General features: G+C 51.2%; 10 protein-coding genes across 12 annotated transcripts; 5 read left to right on the top strand and 5 right to left on the bottom strand.

The window, feature by feature from the left end:
* Positions 1–2389: 2389 nt before the first annotated feature.
* Positions 2390–3184, top strand: AAFC00_004656 (uncharacterized protein; the record flags this gene model as incomplete). Its single annotated transcript, XM_069344332.1, has 2 exons — positions 2390–2433; positions 2500–3184. The coding sequence occupies 2 exons, from the start codon at positions 2390–2392 to the stop codon at positions 3182–3184; spliced, it is 729 nt and encodes a 242-aa protein (XP_069196751.1).
* A 1608-nt stretch (positions 3185–4792) lies between these two features.
* Positions 4793–5748, bottom strand: AAFC00_004657 (uncharacterized protein; the record flags this gene model as incomplete). The annotated part of the gene is made up of 2 exons (XM_069344333.1): positions 4793–5325; positions 5409–5748. The coding sequence occupies 2 exons, from the start codon at positions 5746–5748 to the stop codon at positions 4793–4795; spliced, it is 873 nt and encodes a 290-aa protein (XP_069196752.1).
* A 415-nt stretch (positions 5749–6163) lies between these two features.
* Positions 6164–6811, top strand: AAFC00_004658 (uncharacterized protein; the record flags this gene model as incomplete). The annotated part of the gene is made up of 1 exon (XM_069344335.1): positions 6164–6811. One exon carries the CDS (start codon positions 6164–6166, stop codon positions 6809–6811), a length of 648 nt encoding a protein of 215 aa, XP_069196753.1.
* Positions 6812–7130: 319 nt separating this feature from the next.
* On the top strand, positions 7131–8580 carry AAFC00_004659 (uncharacterized protein; the record flags this gene model as incomplete). The annotated part of the gene is made up of 3 exons (XM_069344336.1): positions 7131–7217; positions 7273–8243; positions 8307–8580. The coding sequence occupies 3 exons, from the start codon at positions 7131–7133 to the stop codon at positions 8578–8580; spliced, it is 1332 nt and encodes a 443-aa protein (XP_069196754.1).
* A 576-nt stretch (positions 8581–9156) lies between these two features.
* Positions 9157–12636, bottom strand: AAFC00_004660 (uncharacterized protein; the record flags this gene model as incomplete). Its single annotated transcript, XM_069344337.1, has 1 exon — positions 9157–12636. The coding sequence occupies one exon, from the start codon at positions 12634–12636 to the stop codon at positions 9157–9159; it is 3480 nt and encodes a 1159-aa protein (XP_069196755.1).
* Positions 12637–13635: 999 nt separating this feature from the next.
* AAFC00_004661 (uncharacterized protein) lies at positions 13636–14653 on the top strand (the record flags this gene model as incomplete). Its single annotated transcript, XM_069344338.1, has 3 exons — positions 13636–13686; positions 13747–14194; positions 14256–14653. 3 exons carry the CDS (start codon positions 13636–13638, stop codon positions 14651–14653), a joined length of 897 nt encoding a protein of 298 aa, XP_069196756.1.
* A 152-nt stretch (positions 14654–14805) lies between these two features.
* On the bottom strand, positions 14806–15340 carry AAFC00_004662 (uncharacterized protein; the record flags this gene model as incomplete). Its single annotated transcript, XM_069344339.1, has 3 exons — positions 14806–15094; positions 15146–15242; positions 15295–15340. 3 exons carry the CDS (start codon positions 15338–15340, stop codon positions 14806–14808), a joined length of 432 nt encoding a protein of 143 aa, XP_069196757.1.
* Positions 15341–15656: 316 nt separating this feature from the next.
* On the top strand, positions 15657–18145 carry AAFC00_004663 (uncharacterized protein; the record flags this gene model as incomplete). Of its 3 annotated transcripts, none has more annotated exons than XM_069344341.1 (3): positions 15657–16161; positions 16215–17055; positions 17764–18145. In XM_069344341.1, the coding sequence occupies 3 exons, from the start codon at positions 15657–15659 to the stop codon at positions 18143–18145; spliced, it is 1728 nt and encodes a 575-aa protein (XP_069196758.1). The 3 variants fall into 3 exon arrangements, with proteins under 3 accessions (XP_069196758.1, XP_069196759.1, XP_069196760.1); XM_069347776.1 differs by having other exon boundaries at positions 15678–16161; XM_069344340.1 differs by having other exon boundaries at positions 15696–16161.
* Positions 18146–18521: 376 nt separating this feature from the next.
* On the bottom strand, positions 18522–20260 carry AAFC00_004664 (uncharacterized protein; the record flags this gene model as incomplete). Its single annotated transcript, XM_069344342.1, has 3 exons — positions 18522–19680; positions 19739–19760; positions 19816–20260. 3 exons carry the CDS (start codon positions 20258–20260, stop codon positions 18522–18524), a joined length of 1626 nt encoding a protein of 541 aa, XP_069196761.1.
* A 1473-nt stretch (positions 20261–21733) lies between these two features.
* AAFC00_004665 (uncharacterized protein) lies at positions 21734–23302 on the bottom strand (the record flags this gene model as incomplete). The annotated part of the gene is made up of 9 exons (XM_069344343.1): positions 21734–21753; positions 21821–21941; positions 21994–22350; positions 22409–22723; positions 22778–22871; positions 22940–23051; positions 23104–23146; positions 23197–23217; positions 23282–23302. The coding sequence occupies 9 exons, from the start codon at positions 23300–23302 to the stop codon at positions 21734–21736; spliced, it is 1104 nt and encodes a 367-aa protein (XP_069196762.1).
* Between the last annotated feature and the right edge of the window lie 484 nt (positions 23303–23786).

Raw genomic sequence — 23786 nt, forward strand, 5'->3', positions numbered from 1 at the left:
GCCTCTTCTCGGGGGGCGGGGCATGACTGATGCCTGCTGGGGGAGGCGATGCGATCGGGGTGGTCGAAGGCAATTGTTGGGTATGGCGTGCTTCTGAATGGGTGCGGTTCGAGTAGATGTCCTTGATGGGCGGCTCAGTGCCACGCATGGCACAGACTTCTTTCACGACCTGATAAATACTCGGCCTCTGTTTGGGGTCCTCCTTGAGCATCCAAGCGATGAAACGCTTCAAGCGATCGGAGAAAGGAGGATAAGGGGGGTATTTGTAGCTGGCATTCAAGATTGCCATCTGGCCGACGTCTTCAAACGGGGTAGTGTAATAGCACAGCTTGTATAGTAGGACGCCCAATGCCCAGATGTCACTCTTTTCATCAATGGGTTGTCTCCTCCACACGTCGACCATTTCAGGGCTCCGGTATTGCATGGTCGTGTGCTTTTGAATGTCCTCTTCTATCAACCTGCCCTCTGTAGCATTGGTTGCGGCGGGCCGCGGGGGAGCGGTACTTCCAAAGTCACACAACTTGTAGGTGACATGACCAGAGGAAGATTTGGAGATGAGGACGTTCTCCACCTTGAGATCACGATGCAGCAGGGGAGGCTTGAGGTAGTGCATGGTAGCGACGCCCTCGGCGACATGGGCGAAGATCTTGAGGATCTCGGGCTCGGTCAGGCGGTGTTGCAGGCGAGTGTTCATGAAATCTATCAGTCCTCCAGCGGAACAGTACTCCATGAGCAGGAAGACCTCATATCCGCCTCCTTTCAATTGACTCGCGTGGCTGTCGAAGTAGCGCACGATCTGCTTGTGACCCTGCAACTTCTTCATCGTCTCGACTTCGGTGCGCATGTTGGCGAGAGCATCCTTGTCCGGGCAGGCGACGCGCTTGAGGACAGCGACAGTATGTCCACCCTCGGGTGTGGGGACTCGGACAACGTAGACATGAGCGAACCCTCCCTCGGACAGATACTTCTCAATGACGACGCGGTGTGAGCCCACCTGGACCTTGGTACCCGGCACAAAGGTGCCCGGGGGGATGTTCGAGCCAGGCATAGCCATCGCCATGGCGGCAGATGGATCAATGGGCTATGAGATGGCAGATGTTTCCTTCACCAGGAGGCCAGAAGGTGGGTGGTAGTAGACACGACTGCGTGTCAAGACTGTGGGATTTCCCAGCGTACAGGATGTGTTGAGCACGGCCAAGCTGTCAGATCAGGCAGATGTGTAAAGTAGGTGACCAAAAGGAGTCAGCTGGGACGGTGATAGTACCACGTCGAGGGCAGGTGATTATATGAGTGAGGCACCGGCGTCACAATGGCGATGTCGAGGTTGCCCTAATGCTCTGGAATTGATGCACTGAATGGAAATTGTGCAGAGTGTTAATAACACGATCTTGCAGAGCTGCTGGATTTGGCGCAGGTGCTGAAGGGGTGAAGGAGGGAGGTGGGCCTGGGAAGTGGATACTCGGTCAGGGCGCATGCATGGGGTTTATGGCGATGTGATACCGTGGCTATAACGGAGAACGACAAGTGGATTTGAGGATGATGATGTTCCTGACCGCCACGGCACAAGAGAGGACACAGAGAAAAGTTGCAAGAGGTGCCAATATACAGCAGTAGCAGCAGCACACTAGAGTAAAGCCGTCACCGCCAGATAGGAGGGACAGAGGCAGTGAACATACAATAATAATATGTCAAAGCAATAGACCACCCAAGCACCGCCGCAAACCCCAAAGCTGCACTGTGTGGACGCTGTCCCGCGCCCGAGTATTGAGCACACTTACTCCGCTATCCGTCTTGCCCGTATAAAACAGTACAGCGCATTCCTAGCACATCAGTTTTAGCCTTATCCTTAGACACCTTACTGTATCTCTACTTGTATAAGTACAGTACTGTGCCTGTTGCCAAGATCTTGTATCGTTAGTAACGACCCCACAGATGCATCAGGGTTCGGGATCAGGTTCAGGCTCTGGTTTGGGGCTTGGGTTGATACAATACGGTACCTTAGATTGTTCCTGTGTTGGGTGAAACCAAGAGGGTCCACAGGCAGTTTGAAGTCAGCCTTACAGCTGTACATTTGGCCTATGATGTCGAATTCGCGCCTGCCCCAGAAAGCCATCTAAGAAATATTTTTGCATGTGATTGTAGTGGCTATTTTGGTACCTTGTTCACAATACGACATCTACTGTACTGTATACTAATCTCAGCCTGTCATACAACTGCATGTAGGACATTTTGATAATAGTTCTCTGTAAAGTAAGTTGCCTTGTCTCCGTTACGCAGATGATGTCTTTCCATGTCGTATTCCTCAGTATCAATACTCATCCCAAGTAGACTTCCAGTACAAGAGAGCGACCTAGGTGAATCGTCTGTGATCAGAATAGAAGAACAAGAAATGCGCTCCCACCTAGACCCTAGCGAGCTCGGGACCAAGGCATAGTACGGCTCAATTCTGTCAACAATGTCTCTGAACCCCGTAGCTGATGAAGAGAACTTGTCGCTCAGCTGGGACGAGGCCTACAAACGCGAAATCACGAACCACGCCGAGGATGCCGCTGACCAGGGAACAATCTGGTTCGATGATAGTGGCGCCGAGGAGAAAGTCATAGATCGCCTGGAGTCACTCGAAGAGCAGGGTCTCTTGCGAAAAGAGGGCGACGATTCCACGCCTGCCTCCAGGATACTCGACCTCGGCACCGGAAACGGTCACATGATTTTCTCCCTGCGAGAGGAAGGATGGATGGGTGAATTGGTCGGGGTCGATTACAGCGAAGCCAGTGTCCAATTGGCGAAGCAGATTGCAAAGCAGATCCACGAGGACGCAGTCGATGACCTTCCACTACGTTTCGAGCCCTGGGATATACTGGGCGAGCAGCCAGGGAGCTGGCTTGACTCGGGATTCGATGCCGTTCTCGACAAAGGTACTTTCGATGCCATCTCCCTCTCCTCTGAGACCGATGCTCAAGGCCGTAGAATATGTGAGAACTACCGTGACAAGATCACTCCTTTGATCCGTTCTGGCGCTTTGTTCATCATCACAAGCTGCAACTGGACAAAGGAAGAGCTCCTCAACTGGTTCATCGTCCCGGATGGAGAGTTACAGTACTTTGATGAAGCCATGTATCCCACTTTCACCTTTGGTGGTCAGAAGGGGCAAAGTGTGTGTACCCTCATATTCCGAAAGCGATAGTCCGACTTGCGCTTGCAACAAAGAAAAAGAATTCAGTTTGAGATACCCTATTTTGCCTCGCTTAGATACAGTTTGCAACTATCATCATTCAAGTGTCTGAGATAGCACGTCCGACGCGCGAAAGCACTCTGGACTGCCCGCTTTTCCTTGACACCTCACTGCTTAGCTCCCTAGATTTTTCCGCCTGTAATCATTGTTTCCATTGAACAACAGTGCCACACTTGGAAGGGGTCTATAATCACACCTTGGTATATCTTTATTATCGCCAGCCTGGTAGAGACTTCTGCTCGGGCGAGATACCCTAGACTCCGTCTCCCTCTCCTCCTGCCTCGGCCATCTCAACATCGCTTTTACATGCTCCTCTTCATCCTCGAGTACCCTCTTCCTTCGTGATCTCAACAGTGACAGGGTTGTCCTTGACCGTCTGATCCTTGCCTTTGGTCTCGAGAGTCTGGCCGTCGGAGGCATCCTCGACAGGAGAAGCAATAGCATTCTTCGCATCTTCCTCGACGGCGATTTCGGCCTTTGGTGTGGCAGCAGCGGTTGACCTACGTACCCTTTTAGTGGCACGAGGCGCGGTGATGATAGCATAGTCATCGGCATCGCTATCTTCATCGGCAGCAACAGGGACTGCGCGCTTGCCGCCCTTCTTGTTGGGTTTCTTGACGGTCTTCTTGTCTCCTTTCTTGTCTCCTTTTTCATCTCCTTTCTTGCCACCTTTAGCCTTGGCAGTGACGGCAGGCTCATCGTTATCGTTGGCGGGCTTCTTCGATCTATACAGAGCATTTAGCAACGGACATTTGCAATAAAGGAGCAGTGATCCTGCATACTCAGCCGCCTCAAAGTCCTTTCTAGCAAGAACTCTCAACTTCTTGATTCTGGACTCGACTGCATTGGGAGTGCAGGTGACTTCTGGGGTCGACATGGCTGCAGCGGCAGCTTCGTAGTCGAGCTTCACGGCGCTATCCTTGAGAAAGAACAGGAACAGCTTGCGGTCAGTCTCGGCTGGTCGAGCGTCAGCAAGATTCGTCATGATGTATTTTGTTACTCGCAAGGGTTAAGGGGGAGATTTACCGCTCCAAGTGACTCCAGGCATCTTGAAGTTTGTATATAGGTGTGGGCCTTTGAGATAGAATACACCGAGAGAATGTGTGTAAGAGGGGCAGGTTGACGTTGCAAGGATGGTACAAGATGAAAGAGGAAGAAGAGAAGGTGGAAGGGTAGATGTCGAGTTGTAAGGCACCAGCAAGCAGTCCACGGGAAGTACAATATGCTTCACTGTAGAAAGCAATGCATGTGAGGACTAGAGCACGGGGAAATGTAAGTGACGATGTAGTCCCAGACCTCTGAGGCTTTCAGTGAGTGTTTTTGATGATTCAGAAGGATTAGTCCGAGACAGAGCCCGCTTTGCACCGTGTGGAAAGTGTGTTGTTATGCTTCACTTGACGCATGTCGAACATCAGTGGAGGGGAAACGGGGTGTTGCTTCTCTTCATATCTGTTCAGCCGTGATTCGATTCCGTCACTCGCATCTATGTGATCAGTTCTCATTCAGTCATCGACAAGCCTATCGTTGGCATACTCTATGTACACGGGTCCGCGTCCGGCGTCACGAACTGTTCCTCTTCAGTCTCGCTATAGTGAGCCACCTCTTCCTCTCGGTGACATTCTCTCGACCTCCATCTTTCTCCTTGGCCCACTCTCTCCTGACGCCATTTGCATCCTCTTCATAGATTTCCACCACGCCGAGCCCTTCCTCCTCTGCGACATGGAAGAAAGCAGCCAGCTTCGCACGACCCGTGTGGAAGCCACCGATTACCAGAGCGGTAGCGTCGTCGCCCTTGGACGCAGAGAGGAAGTGGAGCATGGAGCGAGCGAGGTTCCGATGTTGTCCTGGCATCCAGAAACAGTCTGCGGCGATGATCCTGCTGTACTGACCTTTGTTTTCGCGCGCGAAGTCGTTGTCGTCGTCTAGCTGTCCCCACTCGTGGCCCTCTACCACCACTTGGGGAAGGGGTCGCTCAGCCATGTTTCGTTTGACGTTTCCCTTGATGTTGGTTAGGATCACTGGCGCAGGGTAATCGGATATGGTGACTTGTTTGGCGCCTGCCAGCGCAGCGACTATACCAGCCAGTCCGACGCCTTTTTTTTTGCAAGAACAAAAGCCCAGAATCAGCCCGCCGGCTCTGTGAGATATATTGACGTTGTTGGTATCGACGCCGCACCTGCTCCTAATTCCAGGACTCTATGGTCCTTCAGACTCCACTCGCTGCGTTCCGCATCCGACAGCAGTCGTTGGCCGCTGACTCTTTCGGCCATCAGCACCCCTGCGTTCCACAGGTAGTGGCTGAACAGGGTCCGTTCGTCTTCCTTGGCTGGGTCGCATGTCGTCAGGGCGATTTCGCCAAAGGGCTTGCTCTTGTAGATGATGATGTCGCCGGGTGAGCCGTGGAGGTTCTGCAGGTCGTCGGTGAAGAGGAAGCCTGGTGCTGAGGCGAAGATGTCTTCGGGCGTTTCTTCAGTGTCTGGGGGGATGATCTTGATCAGATCCGTGAGGCTCGACATGGCTGTCCGCTCTCTCTCTCTCTCTCTCACGCACACACAGACGTGCAAAGACCCGGGAGGATTGTCGTTGATAGGATTACAAATCATTCAGCGTAGCATCATTGTGGTTGATATTATTATACAAAGTACAGCGATCATGTTGTGCACGAGCCGCTTTTTCGGTCATGTCCCCGTTGCGGTTGCGGGGTATCTCGATACTTTATCATTATAACTCTATGGGCATTCGAACCCCTCCTTCGATGTTCGTCTTCAAGGAATATAAGTAGATGCTGGACGCTGCAGAGTCAGGTGTTGTCGTAAAGCAATGCAGAGATTACAATATACCCAGAAAGCTCAGAGCAGAATAATCACAAAGTAAAAGCAGCGGGATTGCACAATTTACACCCTACAGCTCTGCATCAACGTCATATCTGCAATGCTCACCTTGATAAGCGCGACGCCATCTCCATACGCGCGAAAGGTGCGCATAGCACTCGCGGAGAAGAAGATAGCCTTCACACTGCAGACAGAAGTTCCCTGGGACCAGACGACGCAGACACCGCAGTACAACCCACTGGAGAAAGTGCCGGTGCTCATCCTCGACGACGGCAAAGCAGTCTACGAGTCCAGTTTCATTCTGGAATGGATCGAGGCAAAGTTCCCCGAGCCTAGGCTCCGACCACCAGTGACAGACATCGACGACGGGCTCTTCACCAAGCAAGTCGAAGTCGTGGCCGACGGTGTCTGCGATGCTCTGGTCTTGGCCTTCTTCGAGAAGATGCGCGACGAAGACAAACAGTCCAAAGCCTGGATCGCCAGACAGATGCGCAAAGTGGATGGGGGGCTGAAAGCTCTCGCGACTTGGGTTGATGAGAAGCCGGGTGATTTCGTGACTCCTGGTGGGTTTGGGCTGGCTGACATTGCTATTGGGAGTGTCTGTGGCTACTTGGCTGTGAGGTGGCCCGAACATGGTTGGAAGGAGCAATATCCGGGGTTGAAGAAACACTGGGAGATGCTGGAGACGAGACGGAGCTTCAAGGATACGGTACCGTCGCCGCAGAAAATCACAGATACTGTAGTCTAGATGTGTGATGGTAGTAACATGGCAGAGCGGTATACTAGGTAGTGTTATCTTTGTTGTCATGTTGTTGTTATCTTATTGTGGCTGGCGCCGACAATGTCCGAGACAAAGACGGTGGACTGTGGGGAACCTTCCTCTGTCTTTCCTGACCACCTGACCTTCTATCATTCTATACCACCATTACATCCGTTGTGTTTGTCGAGTACGAGTCCGTCGAGCATGCTATCGAGTGACTGAGTTGTCCATGATCATATCTGCCCTCCTATCCAGGGCTCAAAGTCATCACATCTCCTGCTAGTCGGGAGCCTAGACAGCCTGCATGATGGCGTCGAACAAAGCAATGGTGCCGTTTCTGGTCTTCATGATGCTCCTCACTGGCGCGTGCAATACTCTGTTCACCAAATACCAGGTATGATGGTAGCTGCAACATATACAGTGAGCGGCGCAGGGCTGACATCGGATAGGACATGCAATGCGTAGCCAATTGCGACTCCCCAGACCCGAGCAAACACAAGATGTTTGAGCAGCCCGTCATCCAAACCCTTCAGATGTTCATTGGCGAATGCGGCTGTTGGATTGTCGTTCTCGCTTCTTTCCTCTACCGTCGCTTCATCTCGTCCAAATCCACCTCGGCCAGAGACGACATCGAATACGAGCGCGTCAGCGACGTTGACGAGACGCAGCCGCTCACTCGCCGGAGAACCGATGAAGAGATAGAACCCACCGATGCTCCCTTCAAGCCGTTTGTTGATGCAGAGGCAGAAGGAGGAGCAAGACTGCCCCTGAAGGGGTGGAAGGTCATATTGTTAGCATTGCCCGCTTGCTGTGACATTACTGGCACCACCCTCATGAACGTTGGCTTGCTCTTCGTCGCCGCCAGCATTTACCAGATGACACGAGGTGCTCTGGTCCTTTTCGTCGCTCTCTTCAGTGTCGTCTTCCTCAAGAAGCACCTGGGACCTGCCAAATGGCTCAGTCTGTTCGTCGTCGTCTTGGGTGTAGCCGTCGTCGGTCTTGCTGGTGCTTTGGAACAGAGGATACCCGAGATTCCCCATGCCGACGAGACTTCGGCCAGCAGTCTCCATCTCGCCGCAAAGGTCGCCAGAGACGCAGTCGTGGCTGCTACCGGCCATACTGCTGCGCAGACTGCCGTTGGTATTCTTCTTATTGCCGGCGCTCAGCTCTTTACAGCTTCACAATTCGTCCTCGAGGAAACCATCATGGCCAAGTATGAGTTGGACCCGCTCGCCACTGTCGGCTGGGAGGGTTTCTTTGGCCTGACCGTCACCATCCTCTGCATGATTGTGCTTCACTTTGCCGTGGGTAGGACACCTGCCGGCCGCGGCGGTTACTTTGATGCAACCGAGGGACTGAGTCAGATCGCCAACAATCGTGCCATTGCTGTCAGTGGTGTCCTCACCATGATCTCCATAGGGTAAGAAGCACCCAAGTCTCCTCCTCGCACCGGAGAGAAATACTGACTTTGTCTTTTCAACAGTGGTTTCAACTTCTTCGGTCTCTCTGTCACGCGCACCGTATCCGCCACCGCACGCAGCACAATCGACACGTGCAGAACCCTGGTCATCTGGGTCGTGAGTCTGGGTCTGGGATGGGAGTCGTTCAAGTGGCTGCAGGTCGTCGGCTTCGCCTTGCTCGTCTACGGCACCGCCGTCTTCAACGAGATTGCTAGGCCGCCGCTCGTGCGCTTGTGGCGTAGGAATGCCGGTGTTTCCTCTTCTTCCTCCGACCCGGAAGGTTCGAGGAATGAATGAGCGAGGCTGTCGATTCTATGACTGGTCGCTCCGGTCCAGTGTTTTTCCTGCCCTCATACTATATATTTCTGCACATCTTCAATGAATATTCTCTACTATGGAGACGCTATTGTCTTCTTTCCCTCATGTGTGCTCGTTCTCCTGCATCATATCATGTTCAAGTCATGTCACATTCATCACTGGAAAAGGAGCCAAGAAGTCCATCATGATCATCATCAACATTGTCATTTGTGTCATTTCTCTTTGCATACCTTATCGCTGACTGACTGGCTGGCTGGCTGGCTGGCTGGCTAAAGTTATCGTGCAGACAAGAAGACAGAGAAAGAGAACATCGTTATCAGAGGAGATGATAGACAGAAAAGAAGAGGAACGAGGAAAAGAAGAAACAGATCATTCATCTCGTCCACATGTCGCATGCCTTTTTGCTCGCTAGTAGCGCCATTTCTTTTCTCTCTCCATTCTACGTCCTTATCTTTCTCTCCCCCAGATCGATACGCGATAGAGAGGAGGAAATAGAAAGAAAAAAAAGAGAAGCGGAAGAGGAATACAATATGGTACAGTACATGTTCTCAATCCTCAGTCCTGGACAATTGTAAACGTCGTGATGCCGGGACCCGCCCGTCTCTGAGTCTGAGTCTGACTTGGAGCTGCTGCTGCTGCATCGTCATATCTGCCTCTGCCGCCGCCGCCACCATTGACGCCCATGACTGCAGCTTTCTCCTCCTGCTGTGCCGCTGCCACCATGACTTTGTCATTGTTCTTGTCGCTCGATGGGCTGTTGCCTTTCTTGTCGTGCAGCAAAAACGGCGTCGGGTCAAGACAGCAGTCGAAGCGGTAATCCAGCGAGAGTCCGGATAGATGAACGCAATCAGGCGAATCGGCATGCGTGGCGGCCGTCATGAAATCGCTGTATTTGATCCAGCGCAAGGAGTCCATGGACAAGAATCTGCTGCGGTCGTCGGCGATTTGCAAGCGGGTCTTTTCGGCCAGCACAAGTTCGGCTATGAGGTCTTCGTGTTCGAAATCCTCGTCTGCTGATGGCAAGGGATGTACCAGGCTGTTCGATTGCAGGCAGAGCAACATTGCTCGGCGCTGCTCTTGCGATACCTCTATGCTTACCGTTCTCGCCAGTGATGACTGAACGGCCGAGGGATCGACGGGGAGTCCGAGCAAAGCTGCTGCGCCAGTATTGGTGAGAATCGCCGCCGCTTGGTAGCTCAGCATCCAAAGATCATCCGGTTCTTCGTGTTCCCCTACCACTGACCCTATGTCGACACGCTTGACGACCTGTATGGGCAGGAAATGACGTTGCACGTACTTCTGTTTCTCGACCTCGCTTGCCATCGCTGGGCCTAGCACATGGCGCAGAGCACTCGGTAACGCCTGTAGCAGCTCCTCGGTCTTTACACGTCGCTCCTCCGCCATACGTCGTTGATGCTGTTGTCGAATCTCCTCGGCCTTGCGCTTGGCTTCCATTCTCCGTGCCTCTTCTTCTTCCTTCTTGACCTGCTCCGCCTTGATTTTCTCCTCGGCCAGTAATTCTGCCTTGATCTTAGCCTCGAGCTCGGCCTTTTCGGCGGCTTCGGCCTGCGCCTGCGCCTGCGCTTGCGCTGCCAATTCAGCCTCCGCCTGTGCATCGATTTCTTCTCCATGCTGATCGGCGTCTTCCAGCTTGACGCTCTGCTCGTCATGCGCACGGTCTTCAGCTTCTGACGTAACAGTAGGTTTCTCAACATCTGGAGATTCGAGCGGTTTTCGATGGGTGCGCGGACGAGAGGACGATCTATGCTTTTCCTGTACCTCCGAGTTGTGGGATGATGTGCTCGCTTTACGAGGACGGCCACCTTTCCTTCCCTTTGCAGGTTTCGAAGAACGCTTGTCCTGGCAGTGCGACTCTTCACCATCGACCGAGTCATTATGATCATGGTCAGAATCCGATGATGAGAAAGGTCGGCGTCCGTGACTCGCTTGTCGCATGACTTTCTTCGAGACCAGACGTCGCCTGCTTCTAGCTTGCTCGTTTGAGTCCAGATCGTCCAACTCAGCATCTGAGTCTGATCGTCGCTGCGGGCTCCGTCTGCGCTTCCCGTTCTCGCGTCTAGAGACGGGGCTCGAGCTGAGTCTTTCGGATTGCATGCGCTCGTCGTAGAGCCTTTTGAAGAGATCCTTCTCCTGCTGCCAATTCGGACCCTGTCGTTGCTGAGCTAGCTCATACCACGTCATCCCGTTGCTTCTGGACCGCCAAGTAGGGTTGAACCCGTCTGCGCCGGTCAGATACTTGACCATCTCGAAATGCGAAGTTCCAACAACGGCAAGGAGCGGTAGCTCTGGTCGTTTCTTGGCGTCCCTAGGTTTCATCTCAGCTAAGAGCATGCTGACGGTGAACGTATCGCCAGTCCTAGCCGCGGCGGCCACAATCTCATTGGTAACTTGAACTTGTGCTTTCAATAATTCAAGAATCCCAGCTTGATCGTTCTCACCAGCTAGGCGCAGAAGATTACTGGAAGTGTAGGCGAGAAAATGTAGCTCCTTGCTCGGTCCAGGCCGCTGCACCGGATCGCCTTCCCTTTGCTGTTGCTGTCCGTCGTCGTTGTTCCTCCATTCTTCAATGGCTTCACGTAACGCAGCCCGGATCTCCTGTGCGTTTTCCGTGTCCTCGGTAATCACATCGAGCGCTTGCTGACCCTTCAAGTTTTGTCTCAGAGGATTGACACCAGCCTCAAGTAGTAAGCGCACAACTTCGATATGGCCGTTCTCTACAGCATCTATGAGAGGCGTATCCTGGTCCGTATTTGCGGTGTGCGGATTACACTTTTCGGCGAGGAGATAGCGGACAATCTCAGGGTATCCGTTGAGCGAAGCGACTTGCAAGGGCGTATTGCCGGCAAATTCTCTTTGCTCTAGCTGTTCGGGATCTTTATTACGCCATTCCTTGACCGATTCGAGATCACCGTTCTCGCAAGCTTCAGCAAGCCGAGTAAATCCATACTTGTTGACGTGGCGCTTGTGGTCCCGACCCAAAGGTCTTCCAGGCGTCGAGACAGATCTATTCACGTTTCGGGTTAGTCTGTTGAAGTGGTGCTGCTGTGAAGCCTCCGATGATGTGTCCGAGTCCCAATGATTTCTCGTTGGCTTGACTTCCCGCACAGGGAATTGTGTAGCCGCTCTACGTGATCTCCCAGAAGAAGGGCCGGTTGAATTCCTGCTCTGGTCCGTCCAGCTTGCCTGAGTCGAGATGGTTCGACGATGCCTACGTAGCTGTGGCGAAGTCGAGCCACCGTTTTCCTTTCGGCCGTGGGTGCGTGCCTCATCACTTGCTCTGCGGCGTCGACGAGGAGGCTCCATGTTTGCCTGCAAATAGGATTCCCTGCGTTTTCGTTTGCGAGTGTGTGACGTTTCCCCAATCCGATTCGTCTTGCTCTTTGTATCTTCGTCGTCATCATCGCTGTGCCCACCCTCGTTGTTGTCAACCTTTGCACGCGCTCCACGTAGCAGTCCTTCCGTATCCGAGCCGGCGAAAGAAGATCTCATCGACATGACTTCGCTAAGGTTATCGCTTTCGTCGTCGTCGTCGTCGTGTACTGCCGCACCTCCGGTGGCATCAGTTTCATTTGTCTCCGGAGCTCCACCATGTTTGCAACGATCCAGTCCTTTCGTGCCATTTTTTTGCTCTGTGCGATTTTCTTCTTCCGCTGAGTGATGGGTATCTGTTGCGTTGCCGTCCTTGTAAGAAACGTGGTTGCTGTCACGTCTCTCGGCCTCTCTCAATGCTTGACGTTTCTTGACAGGAGACGATATCAGGGTCTCAGCCTCGGAGTCGTTTTCAATATCTGTGTTGTTTCTAGTGCCATTTCCATTGGGTTCCAGAGCTGAAGGTCCTTTCAAAAGGCTCTTGCCGTCTTCTTCTTGTTGTAGTTGAGGAGGAGACGACTTGGGCAGGTGCGCTGATGGTGCATTCTGACCATGGGCTACGGAAGACTCATCGAAGTTGACATATCCCGGTGTACCAGCAAGAACCTGTCTCGGGATAGCAGTTATGCTTGTGCTATCGCTCATGCCGTATCGACACAGTCAGGCAGCCTCATGCTCCCTCGAGACTCGGGAATGAAAGGCGATGAAAAGACAAGGTGCCAGCAGATGGCAAATCGGACGAATAACAGACTGGAGCTTTCAGTCCGACGAGTGGGTGGTGAAGAATGTTGTGACCGGTAAGGAACACCGAGTTGTCGTACTCAAGTTGTCATTTGCGTTGCAGGTGAGGAGGGAAGAAGCCGTTCCATCTTGGATTACCCGCACGGACCTCCAGAGTCACGTGCGCGGGATCATGCAACAACATACTCCGTAGTGGATCAGAGGAGGGCAGGATAAAGTGCATCACTGCAGATCAGATAGACGTTGGAGCAGGCATCGTCTGTCCTGTAGTTATGTACAGTAGCAATCCGTCCATCAAATCTCATGCGTGCATGGAAGATTGCCAGTGGTAAAAGATGTGTAGGTTGTTGGTTAAGAAGATTGCTCACCCTTCACTCCACGTATCGACAAGGCATATTTGGTGGACGGAATGGGTCAAAGGCTGGGCAGGCAAAACCAAAGTCGAGAAGGCATTTTATTGCCTCATAGTGATGTTACTCTGCATAGTGTTGTACTACCACCCTTTGGGCCGTCGTAGGAAGCATGGGGTCCTTTGCCACGCCCCTGCTGCACAAGGTATTGTAGTGGTGGTCAGTAGCTAGCAGTCGTGTCCCACATGATGATTCGTAATGCAATATATGCTCAGCTGTGACTTGAAGAGACCTGAATACATGCAAATAAATACATAGTGAAAATAGAACTTCGAAAATTGTCCTGAAGGAAGTCACATTGAAGCGTGCGACGTGCGACCTGACTCCGCTGCTGCTGCTGCTGCTCCTTCTGCTCGGCCTACCTTACCCAGCCCCGGCAAGCTTCGACAGGATCGTGCTATGGAACCGAATATTTATTTGGCCAATTACAACACATGTAGTATCACACAGTCCGGCATCTACGGTAGTCAATTGCTATTTCTGGCCAATGACAATGGATGCAGTCACTGCAATGAGGGCATGCTACGTGGTCGTCGCTTTTTGCGTAAGTATATTACGTCTTCTTGCAGTCAAGGCAGGCACACCTTGACTAATGTCTCAATAGATTGCTGTTGCTGGCTCAGTCCCAATCCTGTCCAAATGCTTCTTGACGTATGGATCTCGTGAGACTATTCAGGCTTCTGGGGAGGGGAAGACAAACAATGCCGCGGTGCAATTAATCAATACACTTGCGACAATCCGCGTTCCTCACAGTTGGTTCGCGTCCTTCTACGTGGTATCCGTAGCGTGTTCGATCTTGTGGGCATCTCAGATGGTCCTAGATGCCTCTATAGTTCGGACAGTCGCTGCTGCTGCGAAGCAGCGCTCTCACTCAATGAGTATCGAGCAGGTCGCAGTCACCTGGTTACTCATGCTGTTACAGGGAACTCGACGATTGTATGAATGCATGACATTGACCAAACCGTCCTCTTCTCAAATGTGGATCGGTCACTGGGCCTTTGGGCTATGGTTTTACACGACCACCAGTGTAGCAGTGTGGATCGAAGGAAGCTGTAAGTATTCACCATGCCGCTCTACTCTGAGTCTCTATAGCTAACGTTTTGCTTCCCCAAGCCGCTCTTCTTAGTGCTTCGCAGCAAGCTAAGCACATCTCGTTGCAGTCTCCTAGCCTCCGCACTGTGGTTGGTATAACTGGCTTTTTCGTTGCATCTGCAATCCAGCACTACTGTCATGCATACCTTGCATCACTCAAGAAGTACACCGTGCCAAGCCACCCGCTTTTCCATCGCGTTGTATGCCCTCACTACCTAGCAGAGTGCCTCATATATATGACCATGTCATTAGTCGCAGCACCTCGCGGCTGTGTGTTCAATCGCACATTATTGGCCGCTCTGTTCTTGGTAGCCGTGAACCTCGGCATTACGGCTGATGGTACGAAGACTTGGTATAGAGATAAGTTTGGCAAGCAGTCCGTTGAATCACGATGGCGCATGATTCCGTTCATATACTAGTATCGTAGCTCATCATGAAATCTTGACTCAAGTGTCGTTATGACCACGGGTCTCTCAATCATCGTATCCCAGGTCCTCAAGAACGACATGATCCAGGGGTATCGTGGGAAAAGCAGAAACTCCAAAACGCCATTGCTATCCAGGAGCATATATCAAGCAGAGATCTTTCCGCCGGTACTTTCCACCACTTTTGTTATATCTTCTCGACATTCTGGCAGGGCACTCATCATCTCCCTTGCCAAAACATCGCGAAAGTCGGCGTATGCTTTGCTTCTTCCTTTCAATTGTTGGTTCAGTCTCTGGACCAGCTCCACAAATTCGCGAGTGTAAATGTCGGGGTTGCGCGAGCGTTCCACATAATCGATAATCTCTGGAGGAAGGCCGGTGGGAAGGCGACGTGAGGTCTCGATCAGGGATAGCAGATTCTGGATGAGCAATTTACTACATTTGTGTAAGTTATGGCCTTGTGCGTCTACATCTGGGTTACCATACATCTCCGCACTCATTGCCTGGGTGGCATTTGCACTGTGATGGTCGAAAGTCTGGACTATAAGTACATAGAGATTATTGATGATCCCTTTGAGCTGCTCTGGAGAAAAGTCAATACATGAGTGATTGTAATATCCTCGTTGTGTACAAACCATCCACCTCGTCCAGACTGGCGACACCCATCTTTTCCTCAGACATTATCTCCGCAAGTGACTGAGCAATAGTTGAGGCATATAACAGTGCTGTATAAGGTAACTTCTAGACATGGAGTCTGGGGAAAGGTTTGGATCTATGGGTTACGAATCCGCACAGACCAGCGCATGGAGATACATGACTCAATGTAACTCTACAGTGCCTTCCTTACTTTCCAGAAGTGTTACTATGCCTTACCATGCCTTACTTCGTCCAAGTTTCACCACTTTCTTCGACTAGTCCATGTCCCAGAAAGCTAGTTATTTATCGCTTAAACTCTTGAGAGCAAGTGAATGGCGCATGAGTGTTCTGCAACTATGTTATGATGACTGAAGACACAGTCATGCCCAAGCGGCAGCACATGAAGGCCAGGAGTACAACATCAGATATCGCGAGTGAGACTCTAGAATCGCCCACAAAACCACGACTTAGCAGGACTCAGAGTAAACGGACATTGGAGCAGTCCACTTCTGATGAGGCGACAGCGGCTTTCGTGAGGCGTACATTGTGTGGCCATCAGATTCGTTCGGGACCTGGTGTTGATGGCACGAAAGCTGTAGCCAACACACCTTCATTGGAAGAAACTCTCCCTCCACTGACCAGCTCTAATGCGGTGGACTTGCAACTCTACGCTCTCATCGCCATTATCATCAAGGACTTCGTCCAAACATGGTACTCGAAGATTTCGCCGGACCAGCAATTTACCGATAAAGTCCTTCAGATTATTGCGCATTGTACTCGCGCCTTAGAGGAGCGCATCCGGCACATTGATATAGAAGCCTTATTACTAGACGAATTGCCTGCGCTTGTAGATGCACATGTTACCGGTACACTTCTCTTGCTCGATTTGCAGAGACGATCAATATCTAATGTCTCACAGCGTTTCGCACTGCCATTGGCAATTCATATACGGCATCTCTAGGTGTCAATGCACGTGAGGTCTATCATTCGATACACCCACATCCTGCGTTATCACCTGTGCCGCAAGATACCAACCCTGTCTCTGCCATCAGACTTGCTGAGAACGAGATGATGTGGAGGCATTTGCTCGTCCAAGCTGCGCTATCTCAACTTCTGCCACCCGAGGAGATAGAGAATCCGTGTCTGAGTCTAGCATTGACTGACATTTTGTCCGAGGTAATCATTGGCAATGCCGTTTGTGGTAAACTGTGCGAAGGCTGGTTTATATGGGAGACTACGACGAAGCTGATTAACCTTGTACGCCCCGGAACCGATGTTATTGACAAACCCGAGAAGACTATGCCGACACCCAGCCGCTTGGAGCAATTCGGTCTTGTGCCAGATGCTAAGGCCGAGGACACGGCGCCGACAGATGCTCACAAAGTGGGTGCTGTAGAAATGATTTGCATGGTCCTATGGAATATCGTTCAATCTGTTGCCATACTAGCTCTGGCCACCCGCGATTTACTTATCTCTTGGTCAAACTCTGTCAGCCTGCCTGCCCGACAGAGCGCCGAGTCTCTGAAGCATGCTCCGAACGCACCGCCCGACGTGCCATATACTGATAAGATGCAGCAAGACGAATGCACTAAGCCCGTTGCAAAACGCCCTGTTCTTAGCATGTCTGCATGGAGTTGTTCTTTTCACATACTATCTCTCGATTTGCGGATGCCATGGATCAGTGCAATCTGTAACTTTTTACAGTGGTTTTTAATATATGGTCCTGGAAAGGTGGGCTGCACAAATTCCAGATTAGACAGGTGAGTTGTGCGCTAGCAGCATTTTCCATTTCACAATCCAGCCCTGCGGCACCCCTCATTCATGCGACACCCCAAAGACGCAGGACCGACCAACAGGAAGCATTTCTCTGAACCCATTCCCATAACTGGACGAAGATGTAAACGCCACCGACTGTATGTCTCGATGATCCCGCATGGCCAAACATTCACATGATTTAGCCAGAAAGCCAATCACCTCTTAATCCACCGACAACTTCACCGTCGGGAAACATGGCGTTTGTAGCTTGGCGATATTGCGGCTCGCCCACGCGGCTTACTGTGTCATTTGGGAATGCGTTGACTGCATACAACATGGCACCATGCTATCTAACTCTCGCGTGGGCCTGAAACCGTGCCTTCGCTATGCATGATATGGGGACGTGCTGATGATCAACGGCCTTCTACTCAAGCCGGCACCATGTCCGGTGCGAGACCCTAAAGGACTCAAGCCTTGCTGCTCGTGGTCAATCCCCTCGCCTGCCGTGAGAGTCGCCAACCCCTCATTCGGCGCATGCCGTTCGAGCCCCCTCGGTGTCCATCGTGTCGATGGACCTCAGTCAGTTCGATGCAGGGGGTCTGAGCCCTGTCATCAGCGGACCAGATGCATACCAATCGTTATCTTTCTTACATGTCAAATTGAATATCATGCGATGACCGTGACTTGCAGATTCGGCTGACATGAACCACTAGGCTCATATCTCACCACCTGTTCGACGTGATCCTTACACCAGATCGTGTACCTTCACTCCTGCTCGCGGTTCGAGTCAATCTATTTCCCAACAATACTCTCGGCCAAGGCCGACTGCCACCCACGAATGAAGAGGTCCTCGAGATCAAACGTCGATGCGCATCCGCCATAGACAAGTCTCTTCCAAGCATTCTACGGTCTAGCTTATTCTTGTCGTCACAAGATGAAGCTTCAATCCAGCAGCAGATTGAAGAGATGCTGGACGTCTTCGGCGATCCATACATGAACAAGCATCTCATGTTTGCCATTACAGATTTGCTGTTCTCGAGGCTCTTCCCCGAGATACAGGAGGAAAGCATTGCATCTCTGCTTGATGGAATGTAACATCCATTATTGCTATGAGGTGTTTACGTAAAGGGTAAAGACTGGTCTTTCGCCCACCTGATGAAATTGTTTCCCTAGCTACTTGATTAGCACTGCTACTACTAAATAATGAATACCCTCCGATGATCAATTTATCCAGTCCTCCTCCAGAAACGGCTTATATATCAATGCTGCTTGCGGGACAGAAGAAACAGAAGAAGCAGATATACCAATGCTTGTGCGCCATGCCATGACCGCGTGAGCGAATCCGTGTAATTCATCTTGCCGTCCCGTCATTACCGTAAATTGTTCCATACCACATATAATGTCGTTCCACAGAAGAAGAAGAAAAGAGTGAACCACCTCGCGGCTGGTCCATATCACTCCCATTCTCTAATCATCTGTAGCGTTCCTTTAGTTTCTCCATGAATCGTCCCATCATAGCAGTCTCCTCCATGCTCAGGTTCTCATCTGTGCCTCTGGGCTGATTCGCAAAGTACTGCCAGACGACTTTCAGTGCCTGTCTCGCATCCTCCTGACTCGGGCCTTGACCCCCTGCTCCTTCCCGAGCCGCCACAAATGCATCATGCGACAGGCTTGGAGGAGTCGATAGATCCAGGGCCGAGGACGACGATGGCGGCGAACGCATCGCCTGCGAATGACTTGAGCTGACGTGATGCTGCTGCTGTTGCTGTTGTTGAGATTGTTGCATCACGTTCATGTGCATGTCAGTACCGGGAGATTCGCCCATGTGTTCGTCTATACTGTCTAAAGCCTGCGCGATACCATCCATAGAAGCGCCCAGAACCTCGTTGTCCATGAAATCTGATCCGCTACCGGCCAGACCCGCAGATGGCGACGATAGATCTTGGTAGATCATGGGGAATGTTTGACTTCGTGGACGCTGCATTCCGTCACCTGTCGTCGTGGGTGACATGGCTGTTTTGTCAATTTGACCGAAGAATGACTCCGACGTGGAGAAGAAAGGGGACGACGGGCTCATTAGAGATTTGGGAGAGATCGATGCTGATGCTTCGGTCACGTGGAGGGAGCTCCCACTCAAGGTCGTCGTGAGATCGCTGAAGCCATCGGATACCTCGGCGTTCAAACTCTCGTCGCTGCGTACACCGCGCAGACCACTGGGGGATGGAGAAGCATCATTTCGCATTGAACCTGGAGAAATCCCGCTAGGTGAATGATGAGATGAGGTCGACTTCTTCCCCGTGTGCGGATTATCTGATATTGACATTTCTCTGCTTGGTCTGCGGTCAGGAATATTGTGTTTCCGCTTGAAAGACGTCAACCAAGCAGGATTACTAGCAGGATTGACCATGGCCGAGTCAGGTCCAGACACAGAAGAGAAGTACTGGGCTTTCTCACGAATAGCCTCGTCTGATAATATGGTGCCCTTCTTCTGCTCCTTGGTGACCCAACTCGAAAGTGTTCTCTCGATATCGGGAGATCGTCCTTTCAGACGTCTTTCTGGAGAGCGAACCACTGCTTCGGTGTACTTCTGCAGATACTTCTCCTTTTGACGCAGGACCTTGGAAACGGTGCTTTAGCAATCAGTAAAGGTGGTTCGCTATCACGTTGAAACGGATCTCCTTAGCCTACCTTCTCTCGACGCCGAACATTGCTGCGAATGGTTAGCATACTCTGGCATAGTGATGAACTAATGACTCAAGACTAACAGCCGATCTCATTCTGCTTAGCGCTTGGATTTTGCTCATGATACTCGCACATCTTCCGCCTTTCATCATCTGTCAAAGTCCTGCGCGGTGTAGACCCAGACCGCGTTGACGAGGCAGAGATTGGTGTGAGCAATGGCGTCGGCGAGGTGGTACCTAGTTGTCCCTGGGGCATGACTTGAGGATAGTAAGCTGGTACAGGTTGTGTCGATTGACTGCTGAGCATGCTTGGCCACTGTGGTAGGACCAGAGGATGTAATGAGGGGTGATTCGGTCGTTGGTAGGACCTTGTGTCGCCCGCCATCTGGGAAGTATGCCAGACAAATCCCGGATACTCGGCTGCAGGCGTTCCATGGTGTGAGTGCGGATACTGGTGCTGCCCACCCATAGGCATCTGTGCCCCATCAAAGGTAGGATTTACGTTTTGGTTCGGGTCGTCCTCGTCCATCACTTACTTGCGTATTGAAGGTTGGATACTGAGGAGGAACACAGAGATTTGCGATGAGGAGAACAGTTGTGCAAGACAAGATACCTAGCAGCAAGGACGGAAGGGATCCCCTAAGGATATCGACACGAGGCATGCAGGCTGCCAACCGAGGTGCAATACTACTAGATGGCTGATGACTGGTCCTTTCGGAGGGTTGATATTAATTCAGGCACAGGTGCAGACTGTAACACAGACTCATCATATGCTTACTGAGATGGCGTAAAGAAACACAGTAGTAGCACGATTGAGATAAAGTGAACCTGCGGGGGAGGGTGTTATCGAATCAAACTTCCGGGACGGCACGTCCGGGAAGTATGGGCGGTTCGAGGATCAGGGCAGTGAGTGTTGATATATAAACTCAACTCGTTGATGTGGGTAATATTGGCAAACACCATGCAGGGCGAATAGCGAGAGGTATCCCACTGCTGGGCCATCTCTCTAGTCAGCCTAGTGCATGTGAGCGTAAAAAGTGGCAGCATTAGACCGCTGTGAGGCACAAGACCACGTTGAGCTGCGGCCTATTTGCTGGCCGGCATATATAGTAGCAAATGGGAAGTTCCCGCGATACGTAGCTCCCGCGTTTCGATCGCCTGCTCGGCTCGACACGAAAGCGGGCGGCCATGCGGTCTCGCAGCGTGGTCAAAGCTTGGAGCGCAACCTAGACGGACCGCCATCCAATCGTGCTGCGAAGTAGCTATTCTCATTTCTCATTGCTCGCTTGTTGCAAGACAGTACACTTTAGTCTTCCTGGTCGAATGCAGCAATTTCCGAACATGGCCAAGGTGAAGGGAACGAAACACTAGCCACGACAACTTCGTGGCTCCGCACATACAGGACTCAAGCCTCGCACAACAGCTCCAAGGCTGATCGGAGATCCCATATATTGCGGGGACTTCCTAATCGCAGGCTCTGGAAAGGGCAATCAATCAACGACTGGGGAACCAATAGATCGTCTAATGTACCTTAGATTTGTATGTTCATTTCGGTGATATTGTACTCTAGCCAGAAAGAGCGATGTGTCGCAACCTGGGGAACCAGCCGCGCCTGGAATTCCTTCGCGAGACCTTGAAGGCTTGCATGTCGTTCTGCATGTCCCAAGATGGTATGAGAAGTCATGATATCACAAGAGCAACAGGCCAGACACTCCGAACGAGCCCAAATATCCTATGCTTCGATAGCCAATATAAGTCGGGATCAAGCCAGGCGGGAGCGATGCAAAAGCATGTTCCTCCGTTGAGCACCCCCATTCGTGACACATATTCGGTCCTAGTGTTCCAGCGAAGAAAAAGTTTTGCCTCTATTAATTCTGATGCTGCGATACGGTGGTAATTCGGTTGTGAACTACAGAAACAACAAATCAAAACTGTGTCAGCATACTCGCTTCCAGAAGCGACCTGAGATGCAACATGTTACAGTCGATGCGCTTCGTTGAATTTATCGTTTGATAATCGTGACTGTAAAGAAAAAGCTTAGCATTATTATCGATTTGCACATTTTCAGGATTTAATGATAATAACTTACTGACGTCCTCGTCCGCCAACTCGTGAGCGAGGCCTACGCGCTGCGGCTGATGTCTGACTGACTTTCCGTAGACAATAGCCACTCTAAACTGATCAACGATGGTTTTGTGAATGGCGTTACACTGGGGTACGTATTAGCATGAGATAAATTGATTGTCCACAGTTCAAACGTACGAAATCTTCCACGGTAGATCTGCCAGCTCTGAGCACTACAGGCGCAGTGTAATCAGGCAATTTACCCTTAGGCTTTGTGTAGACTCTCCGAAGGTTGAGTTTCTCCCACATTTGCTCCATCAGCTCGTCGACGTTCCAGCCATGCTCAGAACTGATGGGACACGCGTTGGGGATCCTGTATAGCAGATCGAGCTCCTCGATGGAGATGGCATCAATCTTGTTCAAAGCATAGATCACAGGAATGTAAGATCTACTCTTGGCCTCAAGTACATCGATAAGATCGTCAATTGTGGCATCGCAGCGAATGGCAATATCAGCAGAGGAGATCTTGTATTCTGACATGACAGCCTTGATTTCCTGTTGTGGGTGGTCAATATAGGCATTTATCATCCCAAGAGAAATTGTAAAGACTTACATCGTGGTCAATGTGGGTTAGTGGTACGGTGTTAGTGATACTGATTCCACCCTTGTCCTTCTTTCTAAAGTGAATGTTTGGAGGTTCTTTGTTGATACGGATACCGAATCCTTCGAGTTCTGTTTCAATAACACGCTTATCCGTAAGAGGTTTGTTCACATCAAGCACGATGAAGATGAGATGGCAAGTTTTGGCGACAGCAATGACTTGTCTACCACGACCTTTGCCGTCCTTAGCACCTTGAATAATACCAGGCAAATCCAAGATCTGGATCTTTGCACCGTTGTACACCACTTGACCAGGTACCGTCGTAAGCTAGGTGTCTGTTAGAAATATTGACTGGTACAGCTGAAGGGTAGTAGCGCTTACAGTCGTGAACTCGTACGCAGCTGCTTCGGAATGTTGCCCCGTGAGTCTGCTCATTAATGTACTTTTGCCTACTGACGGAAAGCCAATAAATCCACTGTCAAAATCAGTATGCGCTCGTCATAGCACTGCAGGCTAAAGAAACCCAAAGAAGCAGACACTCACACAGACGCCACACCAGTTCTAGCAACATCGAAACCGACACCAGCGCCACCACCACTCGACGACGGCGTCAGTAGTTCACGCTTAAGCTTCGCGAGTTTCGCCTTCAGCTGGCCTAGGCCGGAGGTCAATATAGCGACAGTCGCAAGATTGTCATTATATCGTACCTAAATGGTAGGACGTCGCCTTGTTCTTCTGAGTCTTGGCCATCTGTGACAGGTTGAGAGTACGTTCTTGAATTCAAAATCATGCGATCCTACCTCGGCCTCGATCTCCTTGATCTATGTGTGGTATTAGCAGGCTGCATGGCTGTTTGAAATATTCTGTAAAAATGTGGCAACGAACCTTGTCCACCGTCGTCGACATCTTGTCGTTATTCCTATGAGTAGGTGGTTATGGACGTGGTGTAGTTCTACGCTCTTTATGGATGTATAGCAAATTAAGACTTGGGAAATGACTTTGTTCGAAGTAGACAGCTCGCTGCACCAAATCGTGTCAATTTCTCGCGTTGTGAGGGGAGAAGTCGATGCTGCAAAATTTAGCGTAAGATGACGTCCCTGATCAGGGTCAAGCCTGGGGCGGGGAATAGATGACAGTCAGACCAGCAAGGCAGAACTTCGCGAACCTTTTGACATCTACCGCACAGTATTCACTCTACTACTTGCTCACCTATGCCACGCGCTGAACATGATTTACTTTTGTCAGAATCACCAGCTTGGAACGGTGCGAAAACGACTCTGTGTAGTTCTGTCTCCTACAAGTCACATTCTCGGTAAGACAGCGGCATGAGGTCGCAGGTCGTGACTGCCTCCTGTAGCGTGGTGAAACACATTTTTTCCTAAACGCCGAC

Source organism: Neodothiora populina (assembly GCF_041146345.1).
Source record: "Neodothiora populina strain CPC 39397 chromosome Unknown canker_contig_3, whole genome shotgun sequence".
In the NCBI taxonomy this organism is placed as follows: domain Eukaryota; kingdom Fungi; phylum Ascomycota; class Dothideomycetes; order Dothideales; family Dothioraceae; genus Neodothiora; species Neodothiora populina.